General features: G+C 35.9%; 1 protein-coding gene across 1 annotated transcript; it reads left to right on the forward strand.

Annotated features, from left to right (window-relative positions):
- Positions 1–5,760: 5,760 nt before the first annotated feature.
- On the forward strand, positions 5,761–15,928 carry LOC141291099 (aquaporin-4). The gene is made up of 6 exons (XM_073823270.1): positions 5,761–5,775; positions 8,878–9,072; positions 9,730–9,891; positions 11,816–11,980; positions 12,606–12,686; positions 12,988–15,928. Exons 1-6 carry the CDS (start codon positions 5,761–5,763, stop codon positions 13,201–13,203), a joined length of 834 nt encoding a protein of 277 aa, XP_073679371.1. The 3' UTR covers positions 13,204–15,928.
- The last annotated feature ends 770 nt before the right edge of the window (positions 15,929–16,698 follow it).

Below are 16,698 nucleotides of genomic sequence, written 5' to 3' on the forward strand. Positions count from 1 at the left end.
TGCAATTAAGATGAATAACGCATAGTATATTTTAGGCTAAAATGGCTTGCATAATTGTTACTATAGTAATAATAGAATTAGAGAGCTCTGTAATTGTTACTAGTAAAAATGTAATTATAGAGCTCTCTAATTAAATTGTTACAAGTAAAAATGCAATTACGGCGAGTAACGCTTAGTATATTTTAAGCTAAAACGGCTTGCCATAAAATGGCAATTTTGAGTATTCACGTTTTACTCCTGTTTGGTTGCTTGTAATGACACTGACGTTTGTGACTTGCGACTTCTCTTTATCTGCTTTATTGCCTTTAATAATTCCTAACCCTGTTTTAGCCTCCTCTGTCCTGTTATTTTCTAGTAACCCTTAGCTGGCAGTTTGATGCACTTTGTGTGATTCCGGTTGCTGTGTGTGTGTGTGTGTGTGTGTGTGTGTGTGTGTGTGTGTGTGTGTGTGTGTGTGTGTGTGTGTGTGTGTGTGTGTGTGTGTGTGTGTGTGTGTACTGTTGGTGTCAGCATTCTGTGTGTGGAAAAAAAAATTGCGCGGACGGTTTTCTACACTGTCAAATCGACCTCCCCTCGCTGGCCTACGCCGGGGTTAGGTTCACAAAAGAGAGGATCACAGCGCCGCAAACCTCCAGTGTGAAGTGGATTATGGACGGGACGCATACACTCCCTCCTCCTCTGACCTCTCCAAGGCAATGTTGACCTTGATGTAGTCTGAGGAGTGAACTTTCACTCTGACCTGCAATCAGCCACTATGCCAACCATATTCACCTCTAGAGGGTTGCTCCAGAAATGTGTTGAGATGATTGTTGAGAGGCTACAGATGTATTCAATAATTGTTAAATCAACTTATCCTTAACCTTGGGTGAATCTCACAAAAACTGGAATTCAACTAGAAATTAAAATGAAAACAAGAAATTAGCTGTTTGACACTCTGGACAATGTTCTTCTGGGAAACCTTTGGTCCTGGCATTCATGAGGATGTTTTGGTCTTGGTGTCAGAGACTCATTCAGGTTTTGTGAAGCTGATAAGACATGGAATGTTTTCTCTTTACATGTAACACACTGCTACAGAACAAAAAGTATTGTATAAAAATGCATTTTTTTTTTTTTTCTGTGTGCTATATTGACTTTTTCCAATAAACTTTACTCTTGAAACCTGAATCTAAAAAGCTCAGTGTTATACACAAGGCCATTCTGCTAGACACTTCTGACAATCAGTGTCAACAAAAAAGTACAATTTACTGTAACATTAACCAGGTTTTGAAGCATGAATTGTTGTGAAGGTGCTCAGGACAGTTGGACATTGCGGAGAATCAGAGCTAAGAAATTATATAAATACTGTTCAGTTTCTTGCACAGACCAATTGTTTTATGTGTTAAGACCAAAATGTATCGTCACGAGCCGCAGGGTTTAATTTGGTTTTGTCTGTGTATGTTTTTTTGACTCTCAAAGCCGTGGTTCCCATTGACTGCCATTAAATGACTAACAGACTGCAATGGTTTGAGTTAAAAATCTTCCTTTGTGTTCTACTGAAGAAACAAAGTCACCATCTTGGATGCCCTGGGGGTAAGCAGATAAACATCAAATTATCGCTTTAAATACTGTAGTTACTCTGTTCTGAACATCAAGCCCTTTGTTTGTCCATCCAATATATTCTAACTAGCTGGTTGAGTAAAAATATTTGGGCTTTATATTTAAAAATTAACTCAAGTTAGCATCAGGTAGCTAGTTAGCTAGCACAGTCCTTAAAGGAATACTCCACTTTTTTTGGAAATAGTCTAATTCTCCAACTCCCCACGAGTTAGTAAGTTGATTTTTACCGTTTTGAAATCCATTCAGCCTGTTTTGGCGATATCACTTTTAGCGTAGCTTAGCATAGAACATTGAATCCTATTAGACCAATAGTATCGCGATTAAAAATGAACAACGAGTTTCGTTATTTGTCCTATTTAAAACTTGACTCTTCTGCAGTTATATCGTGTACTAAGACCGGCGGAAAATGTAAAGATGCGATTTTCTAGGCCGATAAGATTAGGAACTACACTCCCAATCCAGCGTAATAGTCAAGAAAGTTTGCTGCCGTAATATGGACGCAGCAGGCGCAATAATATCACGCAGCGCGCCGCAGCACAACGTGACCAACTGCATGCACAGGGGGCTTTCCTCGTTGGAAGTTACCTAGCTGGGAACTAATTTCAGGCGCTGCGTGATATTACTGCACCTGCTGCGAAGAGTCACGTTTTAAATAGGACAAATACAGGTAGGAGAAGGAACCTATTTCCAAAAAAGTGTGGAGTGTTCCTTTAAAGGGGATGGGGGGTTGGGGTTCCTACCATATTCAAGGTCCAGAAAGGTAGTAAGAACATCGACATGTGGCATTTGTGGTTTAACCGCAGTTTTATGAACCTTCACGTTCCCGTTCACACCAAGCATGATAACGATAAAGATAACAATAACGATATTCCCTCATTTTAACTTACCACCCCGTCACACTAACTTGTTTTATCTATAAATATTGTACTGTTGCTTTAAATGACATCACAAAGAGGTAGTGACATCATTTGAGCTTTACAGCCGCCAAGAACAAAAGCAGGCAAATACTGACAGTCTTTTACATTGTTTATTTGATGTTTTTTTTCATGTTAGACAGGGTCCGTCAAGCTTAACCCAACCACCCCGTCACGCAAAGTAGATAGGGAAAACAGTTTTTTTTTTAATTAATTCTTTTACATTATTAATGTAAAAGAAAATCTAATTTCAGATTGAATGCATGCATGCTAGATGAGAAACTTGGGAGATCTGCGGCCATTTTGGGATGAAATTTACCACCCCGTGATGGTATGGTTCTGCTTCCTGTTTAAATGAGAAGATGTGTGAAACTATTCTAATATAGGATTCTAATATAGGTATAGGGTGACCATACAGGTGTGTTTTGATTAGTGTGCAGCAATGCTTCAAGTCAAATGAAGGAACAAACTTGCACATAATTATTTGCATTGCTTCGATCGTTCTCTGTAGATCTCACCTTCTCACGTGCAATGCCACGATTGGTCGATTCTGTACAATACCTTTATGTTGTTGGTCAAACTACTTTGGATGTTTTAGGCAATATTTCAATTGTGGCCAGGACGTGTCCTGTATGAACGGCACATATGGCCACCCTAAATATAGGATAATCAGTTTTTAATCAGTATTTCCTTTTAACATAACCATGTATGGTTCATCTTTTCACTCAATATATCACTCACACACGTGTTACTCACTATCTCTTTTACTCACCATCTCACTCACTATGTCACTTTCTCACAATCTCTTTCACTCGCTCATTCACTCACTCACTATCACAGCTTTTCACTCTCAACAAGACAGCCCAAAAGGTGCCAACTGAACCAATTGATTGAAATGAAAGCGGAAATTTAATTGGAAAGTGGTGTGTGATTAAATATGACAATGACCTTTATCCTGGGGTCATCATGGATACAGATGAAACACATGCCCTTGTGAAATGTATGCACACAATATATAAAACCAGCAGTTCATATAGAGAAACACCTTGTCCATACCACCCCGTCACAGGGACATTTTGTAAAAAGTTTATATAAATAAAATGAAATGTTACTTGATTTAATGTTGTATATGATATTCTTCTGTGTGGACTAATTCAATAAAAGCCACTTTATTTGTATTTTTTGAGTGAATTTGGTTTTTCACTACAAACAGTGACGCCATTGAAATGTCAAATTCATTTTTTAAGATAAAAAATTGAACAATTACATTTTTTATTAAATTACAGACTCTCTATTGATGGTTTGCAAAAAAAGAGGCAATTCATTATTAGGAAAACATAACATTTTAAAAATATATTTCATGTTTTACTACTCTAATGGCATACATATATCGTCCGTAACGGGGTGGTACAAGAAAGGAAAAAGGAAAATATTAATAAGGAGTTTGTGCCTGAGGTGGGAAAATGTTTTTGGAGGGTTAACTTGTCTTTCAAGTTGTAGTCTTTTTTTATAGAAAGTTTGTTCTTAATGAATTTTTTAAAAATTGCAAAGTGGAAATGGCACCCGTGTCGTAGAATGACTCACATATCACCTTACTTGCCCAGTTGATTGATTACACTGATAATTGCAAACATTTTTTGTATTACAAGTTTTCTAAAATGTTAGGATTAAATATGCAAACGAGACATTATTTAATGAAATATGCACTCATTTGCATACATTTCTTGTTCAAAAATCTAAACACTGGATGAAGTCAGTTTCAAAACTCTTGTTTAATTTTTTTGACATATTAGAGTCAAACGTTTTTACAGAGGGGATTTTGGGCATCTCATTTCATCACGCCCTAATTCAGAAAAAACTTAGAACAGAGAGGAAACTCTATATATATATATTTTTTTTTACAATTTTTTGGGGGAATAAAATGTATAAAATTAAGTGAATCATATATGAACTAATCCCTCTGTAAAACCTTCAGGATATAGACAAGAATAAAAATGTAAAGTTTGGTGTGTGTGTAAGTGCTACTGAAGTGGAGATTTATGGCTCAGTGTAGGAGAAAAAACTCATTTTGAGAAAACAGCCTTTAAAAATATGTATTGTAATTGAAATCTATTGACACAAATAGACAAAGTGCTATAAAAAAAAACACTTAACAGTGTTTTTTGAATGTTTTCTTTCCACTAGTCTGTAAAAACACTTTATGAAAAACAAAAAAGCCCAAAATCTCAAACTTGACAGGTGCATGAAAAAACAGCATTTTTGCCTGCGGTGTCTCCCCTTAAGAGAATACTTTCTGTTGCGCCAAAACACTAAAATAACAACTTTATTCAACAATTCTTCTCCTCTGCATCACAAGTACTATTTTGTCAATGTTCTTGGCTCCTTTCTGGGTCTTGAATGTGGTAGTACCATTGCATAGTCTAGGGTCAGAAAGCTCAAGGATTAAATTGAAAATATCTTGTTTGTCTTCTAAAGATGAACAAAGGTCTCACAGGTTTGGAATGACATGAGGGTTGAGTAATCATTTTAGGTGAACTCTTTAACTCAATGTTTCTTGTGTGCCTGGTATAAGATACTAAGCCTCATCTGATCTGATGAATTCGATTAAACTGAACTATAATACCTCTCAGTCTAAAGGCCAACAGAAGGTCCTGATTGCATGTTTAGCTCATCTGAAACAGGCCACTTTAAAGAGCCGTCTAGCATCATAATAGGTGTCATGGCAACTGAATCAGGCTGTCGCCATGGCGATGATCACGGCACTTCACAAGCAGGATGATGAAAGGAGAGAAACGGTGAATAATATATGTGTGCACTTAGTGTTTGCATTGGTTTATAATTGAAGGATGTTGGCATTGAAACCCAACAGCGGCACATTATAACAAACTAGAAAACCTCAATGCGTCTTATCGGTCTCACGGTTTTAGGTTGCTCTCGATCAAGCAGCGAGCGACCTGTTGCATCTAGCGACTGCTGCCAAGGGTGGTGGTTGTTATAGTGAATTAAAGCTTCATGTGTCCAATTGATGTTTGTGATCACGCTGTGGTGAGGTTTGTCAGCGTGTGAGCAGGGCTAAGTGTGTAGCGGGACGGGGGAGGCGGTGATCCCTTTGTGCCGGGCCTCCTGTAGTCTCCTCCACTGGAATTAATTAGGCTCTTTCTGACAGAAGACACCCTTCAGTCCAGCTCATGTCTTCAAACACACAGCAACATCAGCACACACAGACGGACTATAAAACATCACACCTGGAATGGCAATAAAAGAGGTAAGGACAAATATAACTGTCATTGATTGGCAAGGTTTTAATCTCTAGAGATTCAGTTTTGATTTGTGTTCAATTTGAAGTGGATCCGGTTTGTGTGAATGATCAGGTTTTAGGGTGAACTTATGATTAAATGCCAGATAAAAAGTTTTGGTGTTTAATGTCTTTCCACATTTGACCAAAATGGATTTTATGGCGATTTTCAGCGACTTTCATTTTTTTGGCTTGTATCATCGGAAAATGTAAACTGCATTATCGTCCATTCTGTTAAATGCAAATGTAAGATTATATAATATAATGCAAATGACAAAAAATTAAATAAATAATATTAATACATTAAAAAACAAGTTTGGGATCAAATAAAGTTTTTCAATTAAGTCTCTTATGCACATCAAAGTTTTATTTATTTGATCAAAAATACAGAAAAAATCTTAAATATTGTTGCAGTTCAACATTTTTTATTTTTATTCTAATATACTTCCAAATATAATTTATTTCTGTGATGCAAAGCTGAATTTTCATCAGCTATTACTCCAGTCTTCAGTGTCATATGATCCTTCAGAAATCATTCTAATATACTGATTTATTACTTTTATTATCAATGTTGGAAACAGCTGTGCTGCTTAATATTTTTTTGAAACCTGTGTGATACTTTTTTCAGGATTCTTTGATGAATAAAAAGTTAAAAAGAACAGCATTTATGTAAAATAAAAATCTTTTCTAACAATATAAGTCTTTACTATCACTTTTTATCAATTTAACCCTCTGGGGTCTGAGGGGGTTTTGGGGCCCTGAAGAAGTTTTGACATGCCCTGCTATTTGTGTTTTTTTTTCAGTATCTTAAAAACATATTAATGGCTAAAATCTGATCACATCCTTGCTGAATGAAAGTATTAATTTCTTTCAAAGAGAGAAAGAAAAAAAATACTGACCCCAAACGTATGTTTTGTTTATTAAGATGTTTATTGTTGCAAAATATTTATATTTTAAATAAATGCTGTTCTTTTTAATGTTTAATTTATCAAAGAATCCTGAAAAAAATGAAGCAGCACAACTGTTTCCAACACTGATCATAAATCAGCATATTAGAATGATTTCTGAAGCATCGTGTGACACTGAAGACTGGAGTAATGATGCTGAAAATTCAGTTTTGCGTCACAGGAATAAATTATATTTTAGAGTATATTAAAGCAGAAAACCACTATTTTAAATTGCATTAAGATTTCATAATATTTCAGTTTTTTTCTGTATTTTTAATCAAATAAACACAGCTTTGATGAGCAGAAAAGTCTCCTTTAAAAGCATTAAAAATCTAACTGATCCCTGATTTTGAACAGCAGTGTATAAACAATATAAAGAGTTAAACCATTTACTATAAACAGTTTATTGTAATAATATATTTATTGTTTGTATTTTCTGTGAAGCTGATTTTAAAACAATATGTATTGTGATAAACACTATACAATTAAATTAGACTTGACAACTTATTTATGTTATTAATGTCTCATTCATTTACTTCATTCATTAGAATTTATTAGAATTTGAAAGTTTTGTTAATTCAAAAATAGTTTGCATTGAGATATTGTCATTGTACATGGGGGTGGGCAAATATGGCCAAAATCGTATATCACAATATGAGTATTTTTTTTTTTAATGGTAACGATATATATCACAATATAGTTATTTTTGCTTTTAATGAGTGTCTTGTCACCAGTGTCAATATCAGAAAAGACAAGTAAAAGAAATCTTACTGAAAACAAGTAAACATTCAGTGATTAAATAAAAATAAGAAACTAATTACAACCAATAGAGCGAAAACTACAGTAGAACTAATAAACAAGAAATACTACATACATTGTATAAAGGACTTAAATGTATAAAAACACTGCATATTTTTCACTGTGTAAATAAAATATATATATATATATATATATATATATATATATATATATGTTTTCTTATTAAAGAAGTAGTTCACTTTCAGAACAAAAATTTACAGATAATTTACTCACCCCCTTGTCATCCAGGATGGTTTTTTCTTTCTTTCTTTGGTGAATAAGAAATTATGTTTCGTGAGGAAAACATTTCTAGATTTCTTTCCATATAGTGGACTTCTATGGTGCCCCCAAGTTTGAACTTCCAAAATGCAGTTTAAATGCAGCTTCAAATGGCGTTACACGATCCCAGCCGAGGAAGAAGGGTCATTTTCGAAACAAATTGACAAATAATATGCTTTTTAACCTCAAATGCTCGTCTTGTCTCGGCTCTGTGATGAGCATGCGTAGGGAGTTTTTCGACATACCCTAACTGTTTTGATCCAGAAAAAACAGAGTTCACGCAGACAAAGACAAGCGTTTGGATTAGAAAGTACATAAATAGTAGTTTGTTTCAAAAATTAATGTTTCACTAGATAAGACCCTTCTTCTTCGACTGGGATCGTTTAACGCCCTTTGAAGCAAGTTCAAACTTGGGGGCACCATAGAAGTCCACTATATGGAGAGAAGAAAAAAAAAACATGAACATCTTGGATGGCAAATCACTGCTATCACTTTAAGAGCTGCCCGGATCCAATATACTGTTATACGTGTTTTCTTTCTCAGCTGTTTGCTTTCAAACAGACCTAAATTACTGTGTTTATGAAGATACTTGCAAAGACTGGCATTTTGACACATACAAGTGTGTGTATTTCACAATTCAAGGCCTATAAAGCAGCAAAAACAACTTGGTTCAATACTCCAATACTTTTTAAAAACGCATACAGACAACTATTTTTCGTGACCTTGTAGCACAGCAATGTCTACAATCTCTACTGGTTGACAAATTTCTACCGGTTAATCGTGTCTAATGTTACCAGAATATCGCCTACCCCTAATTGTATATTAGCCTAACTTTATCTTAGGTAATGATTGATTGTTTATTTTGCAAAAAAAAATTTGCCTTGTCAAATGAGAAAAACACAAGTACGTAAATATGGGTATTTATGTATTATTCATGTAAATGACTTTGAATTGTTTGCTGGCTATTGACTTGAAGCAGTGAATTAATCACAGGTTTATTGTCAGTTGTTTCCGTTCTTATGGCTGTTCATCTTTTCTGTCGCACCAGGAGCTGAGGAGCCGTCAGTTTTGGCAGGGGATTCTGGCAGAGACTCTTGGTTCTCTGGTCTTTGTATCTGCTGTGTTGGGCTCTTTAGTGCCGGGGCCAGACGGGGTCTCCCCGGGGCCCATTTACCCCGCACTGGCTGCTGGTATGGCAACCGTGGTTCTGGGATATTGCTTTGGTGAAATCAGTGGGGCTCAGGTAAAGAAATGTGATTTATTTATTTCTCTATAAATCATGGTATTAACAATGGTCATGGTATTAATTCCCAGCAAAGACAAAATCGTCTAAAAATTCCTTAAATGCATAATTTGTCTCTTTGAATAAAAGCATCTGCAAAAATAATAAATGCAATTGTTGTTTAGAATTGATTACTGAAAATGCATCAGAATGAATGAGCAAGTAAAACTATGTGACCCTGGACCACAAAATCAGTCTTAAGTAGCACGGATTTGTTTGTAGCAACAGCCAAAAATACACTGTACGGGTCAAAATTACAGATTTTTCTTTCTTCTTTCTTTGCCAAAAAATCATTAGGATATTACGTAAAGATCATGTTCCATGAAGATATTTTTGTAAATTTCCTACCGTAAATATATCAAAACTTTAGTAATATGCATTGCTAAGAACTTCATTTGGACAACTTTAAAGGCAATTTTCTCAGTATTTTGAGTCTTTTGCACCAGATTTTCAAATAGTTGTATCTCAGCCAAAATACATCAATGGAAAGTTTATTTATTCAGCTTTCAGATGATATCTAACTCTCAATTTTGAAAAATTGACTGGTTTTGTGGTCCAGGGTCACATATGTGTGACGGTAAGTTTAAAGTGTAATTTATGGTGTTTTGTTGTTGTTAGGTGAATCCTGCGGTGACTGTGGCTCTCTTGGCCACGCGTAAGGTGGATGTGTTGAGGGCTGTGGTGTATCTGGTTGCTCAATGTTTGGGTGGGATCCTCGCAGCTGGCATTATGTACCTCTCACTGCCCCTGAAGTCCATGGCACAGAACTACATCAACAAGGTTAAGAGGTTTTCACCACATGTTCAGTTCAACATACTCATTGGTCCTGGAACTACATTTATATCCTTCTGTCAGATTTTAGGGTCAGGATTTTTTCAGCCTGACATTTCTCACTGATTTTAAAGGGATAGTTCACCCAAGGGATTTACACACCCTCAAGCCATCCTAGGTGTACAATGAGGGAAAGAAAATTGATTTGATCCCTTACCGATTTTGTACGTTTGTGCACTGACAAAGAAATGATCAGTCTATAATTTTAATGGTAGGTTTACAGTAAGAGACAACTAAAAAAATCCAGAAAAACACATTTCAAAAAAGTTATAAATTGATTTGCATTTAAACGAGTGAAATAAGTATTCGATCCCCTATCAATCAGCAATATTTCTGGCTGCCAGGTGTCTTTTAAACAGGTAACAAGCTGAGATTAGGAGCAGTCTCTCAAAGGGAGTGCTCTTAATCTCAGCTTGTTACCTGTATAAAAGACACCTATCCACAGAAGCAATCAATCAACCAGATTCCAAACTCTCCACCATGGCCAAGACCAAAGAGCTGTCCAATGATGTCAGGGACAAGATTGTAGACCTACACAAGGCTGGAATGGGCTACAAGACCATCGCCAAGCAGCTTGGTGAGAAGGTGACAACAGTTTGTGTGATTATTCGCAAATGGAAGAAATACAAAATAACTGTCAGTCTCCCTCAGTCTGGGACTCCATGCAAGAGCTCACTTTGTGGAGGTGAAGAATCAGCGTTGTGGTCAGATGAGACCAAAATCAAGCTCTTTGGCATCAACTCAGCTCGCCGTGTTTGAATGCTGCCTATGACCCCAAGAACACCATCACATCACCACTGTCAAACATGGAGGTGGAAACATTACGCTTTGGGGGTGTTTTTCCGCTAAGAGGACAGGACAACTGCACCGCATCAAAGGGACGATGGACGGAGCCATGTACCATCAGGGCCAGGGCATTGAAAATGGGTCGTGGATGGGTATTCCAGCATGACAATGACCCAAAACACATGGCCAAGGCAACAAAAGAGTGGCTCAAGAAGAAGCGCATTAAGGTCGCCAGTCTCCAGACCTTAATCCCATTGAAAATCTGTGCAGGGAACTGAAGGTTCGAGTTGCCAAACGTCAGCCTCGAAACCTTAATGACTTGGAGAGGATCTGCAAAGAGGATTGGGACAAAATCGCTTTTTGAGATGTGTGCAAACCTGGTGGCCAACTACAAGAAACATCTGCCCTCTGTGACTGCCAACAAGGGTTTTGCCACCAAGTACTAAGTCATGTTTTGCGAAGGGGTCAAATACTTATTTCACTCATTAAATGCAAATCAATGTATAACTTTTTTAAAATGCGTTTTTCTGGAGTTCTTTGTTGTTATTCTGTTTCTCACTGTTCAAATAAACCTACCATTAAAATATAAACTGATCATTCTTTGTCAGTGGGCAAATGTACAAAATCAGGGGATCAAATAACCCCCCCCCCTCACTGTAGGTTGTTTTTTTCCTCCTCAAGTATGAGCTTCATATTCTCCTAGATCTTGATATATGGGGCACAAAAGCCCAATTAATCAAATATGATACAAAAAAAGCTAACTTTATTTTAAAAAATAATAAACTATCCTATTCCTATTGTCTATATATAAGCCTATATTTACAGGGTCAATAATTAAGGCATTGAAAGAATTAGAACTGTTTGTTAGACAAGTATGTTATTTTAGGACCAATTGATTTGATGAATGGATACAGGTTTGTGTTGAGAATTATGCTCTGTAGAGCTCTTATTTTCCAGTCCATAGAGATACAGAGATGACACTCAGTTTTAACATCAGTCATTCAATCAATCAATCAATCATTCAATCAACCAATCAATCAATCAATCAATCAATGATAAAAATTCCTTTTTAATTCCTTCTCTGAAGGTCCCAGTGGAAATGAACGCAGGTCAAGCTCTGGGGATGGAGATGCTTGCCACGTTTCTCCTGGGTTTCACTGTATTTTCTGTGGAAGATCAGCGCAGGAGAGAAACAAATGAACCAGGGAATTTAGCCATTGGGTTTGCTGTGACCACTGCCATCTTTATCGCTGTAAGTGTGTGCAAATGTGTGCTCTGGAGGTGTGTCTGTGTGACCTGGAGGCTTGATTTTGGACTAATAGAAATGTAAAAATGTATTATGACTGTTATTTTTGCATAATATGAGGATCAAACTCTTTCCTTTAAATAAGCAAATAAGATTATTACTAAACTACCAGTCAAAAGTAAGCAAGGATACATTAAATTCATCAAAAATTACAGTGAAGATATTTATATTGTCCAAAATAATTATATTTCGAGTAAGAATCAAAGAATCCTGAAGAAAACAATGCATAAGGTTTACAAAAACATATGAAACAGCACAGCTGTTATCATTGTTGATAATCAGAAACATTTCTTGAGCATCAAATCATCATATTATTATGATTTCTGAAGGATCAGGTAACATTGAAGACTGGAGTAATGATGCTGAAAATTCAACTTTGCATCACAGAAATAAATTACACTTTAACATATATTCAAATAGAAAACAGTTATTTTAAATTACAAAAAATATTTCACAATATACTGTATTTTTTATCAAAAGAATGCAGAATTTTTGTGAATAGTTATAGCATTAGTCTATCCTCCTTCTGCATGTATATACACATATTTAATGTACATGTGTGTTATTTTAGGGGAGATTTTCTGGTGCCAGCCTGAACCCAGCTCGCTCCCTTGGTCCTGCTATAATACTTGGATACTGGGAACATCACTGGGTAAGTTGAGCTAAACTATTTTATACTGCTCTGTTGACTAATCAAATCTAGAATAAAAAGACAAAAACAAAAAAAGACTTTTATATGTAGGTAATTAATTACTTGTTTATGGACCTTTTTCACAGACTCACATTTTTTAAAGTTATTTTATGTAAATTTATGAAAATAAGCTTTGTGATATATTACACCAGCATTAAATTGGAGTTTACAATAAATAAGTTTCTAAAAAAGCTTTTTTTTCTCCTCTTTTGGAAAGTTTTTTTTTTTTTTACCAGTTTTTAATGCTTTCTCTTGTTTTCAGGTCTACTGGATTGGTCCGATATTAGGTGCAGTCCTGGCTGGAGTGTCTCATGAGTTCATTTTTGCCCCCAGTGCAACCAGACAGAAGCTGGTGGCTTGTTTGACCTGTAAGGACATTGAAATTGTGGAGACGGCCAGCGTGTCTCGATCATCCCTGTCCACTGTCACACAGAGTGCCATGAGAAACAAACAAAGCAACAAATTGGAGCACAGCTAAGCTTGTGTTCAGCTCTTTAAGAATGCAGGTTTTTACATTTAGTAAACCAACAACCAATCAATGGCTCTTATTTATCAAACATGAACAGAACAAATCTTGTGTAACTTCTTCACAACCATGCTTACATGAATTGAGCCATGCAAGAAGAAGCTTAAAGGGGTCATCGGATGCCCATTTTCCACAAGTTCATATGATTCCTTAGGGTCTTAATGAAAAGTCTATAATATACTTTGGTTAAAAATTCTCAATAGTAGTGTAAAAAAAACAGCCTTTTACCTTGTCAAATCAGCTCTGCAAAAAATAAACTCATTTTATTGCATGTTCCTTTAAATGCAAATGAGCTCTGCTCGCCCCGCCCCTCTCTACTGTGGGATTACGAGCCGTAATGTTTACTTTAGCCGCATGTAGCCGTGTTTGTCGGCGAAACTTGCCAACAAGCATATTATTAAGAAAGGCCATTTGCAAAGATGCATAAAAAACCCTTATACTCACTTCTGCTGTGGGAGAAGCTGCATCAGGAACGCTTCACACGAACATAATGGCATATGTTGATCGGGATCGGCGCTTTCCTTTTAAAAACAAAAGTAACGTTATCCTCTGCCCTCTTAAGCGGCTCAGATTTCGGGAGTAAATGACGACTGCTATGTTCATTATTACATCCAACAACAGAACACCTCAATCGCTCAATTAGAGTCTTCCTCTACACCTGAGTCACACAATGGTGGTCGTATTCGGACAGTTTGAGCTCGTTGAGGGCGGGTCTAAGGTAAGAGGCTTATGTCAATCAACTGTGTTTCTGAGAATGACCTAATTTTAAAAAGTAGATATAACTTTTAAAGATTAAAAAAATACCACTGGGTGGATTTTTATCATTGTAGGTTGGTTGTGTACACAAACTGCCAACACACATTAATGTTCAAACATGTAAAAGTTAGTTTTGCATCCGATGACCCCTTTAAGAATTATTGACTTTTTTGTTTTAAATGGGGCCCTGGGTGTTAAGACTTGTATGGCTTAATATAACATAAATTATGTTTCTTACTATAATATGTAGTAATTTACGTTATTTTAAAAATTCACATATTTATACATATTTTGGACAATGAGGGGGGTGCCATTATTTTAATGATGTAAAATGGTTGCACTCAGTGTGCTACTGGCGCTACCTGTTGCTATTTTTACCACAACACAACTCAGAAAATAAAATACTGATACAATGACCACATTGTGCAGGTTTTGGTTGTAATTTTCAGTTGAAGGGCAACAAGAGAAGTGATATAAGTCTTCACTGCTTTTCCTAGCAATAAGAAGAGGAGAAAAGCATGGGACAAATAAAACTTCTTAAAGACCTGCGTCTTTGTTCTCTCCACTTTAGCCCTGATGCCTTTGAGGCTTTTATTAGACCACAGCTACTGAAAGAGCTTACAAATGGCAGAGACAAGAAATGCTACAGTAGATACCATCTTGGGAGGATGTAAACATGCCGACGCTTGTCATGACACCGTAGGTACTGAAGGAGTTTCTCAGAATGGATTTAACTTAAAACCCAGGGACATTTAGACTCCTTGTGTGGAAAATCGATAGTACGGCATTTGGTTTAAGCCTACGCTTATATCCAATGCCACCTGTAAGCTCTTCCAGTAGCTGTGGTCATCATATCAGTATTTTATTTTCAGAGTGGTGTTGTGGTAAAAATACCAACAGGTTGAGCCAGTAGTGCACCAAGTGCAACCATTTCACGTCATTGAAATAATGGCAGCCTTTATAGTCCAAAATTTGTGTAAAACGATGTGGATTTTTAAAATAACGTAAATCTTTAAAGGGTTTTCTACTATATTTCAGTAAGAGGCATTATTTATGTTATATTTGGCCATACAAGTCCTGGGGTTCCCTTTAAGATGAACCGATTGTTGAATCTTTAGACAGAATATTTTTCAAAAACATTTAAGAGTTTGTGTATAACAGGTTTTTCAACAGGTTTAAAATTTTGATCATGTTGATAATTTAGAAACCTTGGAAATTTGCATATCAAATATGATACAGTAGGCTTTAGAGGGTTAATACCTTAACATCTGTTATTTCCATAAAAGTCAGTAAATATTCTATAAAAATGTTTTAATACTAGAATGTTCTGTTGTGGATCAGAAGCAGTACTAGGTAATACTGTCTTAAGATGTCTGATTCATTTTATACAAAACTCTCAGCTTGCACATGGGTAGTTATAAAAGTGCCAAACATTTGCCTATGTGGTTTAAGCTTGCTATTATGATTAAATAATATTACATACGTTTTTCTAAATCTACTGTTAAGCAAATAACTGCAGAATTTCAGTCTGAGTTTCATTGTTTCACAGCTTTTGAAGTGTTATATATGTCTCTGTGTTTGTTGGTAATGTAATTTTTGTTGAATTATTTATTATGTAGCAAGAAATATAATTGTGTACTTTCTTTTTGTCTGGTTTTAATTTGGAGCAAAAGTTTGACTTTCAGATTTATGAATAATGGGATTCTTAAACTCTCTGTAAGTCATATCAAACTATAAGATTGTGTAAATGATATCAAATAGGAGTGCAAGCACAGCTGCACATAAACAGTAACTTCTGCTTTTCACTTCCTTGCACAACACAAAAATGTTGTCTCACATTTAGAATTGTTATGCGACAAGTTACTCTGATCCACATTTCAACTTGTAATTGTAGCAGGATTTAATAAACTTTAATATTCAATTGTTTTCTTTCCGTTTTTTTACAGAAAGCATGTTAATGCTAATGCACAATATTCAGTGGTGATATTCTCATATCAGCCCTTATTCGTATCAATTTAAATTATCATTGCACACACACATTCAAGTTTGCACATGCACAGTGCCCTCCATTAATATTAGCACCCTTGGTAAATATGAGCAAAGACGGCTGTGAAAATAATTCTGCATTGTTTATCTTTTTGATCTTTCATTAAAAAAATCGTAACTAATCTCTGCAATTCTCCAGTTGTGAGGACGATATAGACACACATCCGTGTGGCAGCTTTGTAACACTGTACAATATGTTGTGTTGCACATTCATGCTAGAATATGCAAGCATAAATCATACATAGCATAATACCACACACATGCACTAAAACAATGAAGAACATCCACACAGTGCCAGCCAGCATTTTGTTTTGTTCAGCATGCATGTGTATGAGTGTGTGTGTAAGTGAGGGAGTGAAACACATGAGATCAGCAATCCTAATTCACCATCAGCTTCTCTAACAGAGGGATTTTCCAGGGCTTTATCCAGCTATGAGGCCCCCGCCCCTCCATAACCGACCTACTCCACACACAATACAAACCTCTGCCTAATCACTTCTGCCCTGAACAAACCAGAACCACCAACAGCAACCAATCATATTTCCATAAAACTTTTTTAACAAAAAATAAAAATAAATAAATAAATGTATTTATAGCATTGTATTTACGGTAAGTGACATCACAAAATGCAAGTTCTGCTCAAAA

Source organism: Garra rufa, chromosome 18 (assembly GCF_049309525.1).
Source record: "Garra rufa chromosome 18, GarRuf1.0, whole genome shotgun sequence".
Taxonomy (NCBI): Eukaryota; Metazoa; Chordata; class Actinopteri; order Cypriniformes; family Cyprinidae; genus Garra; species Garra rufa.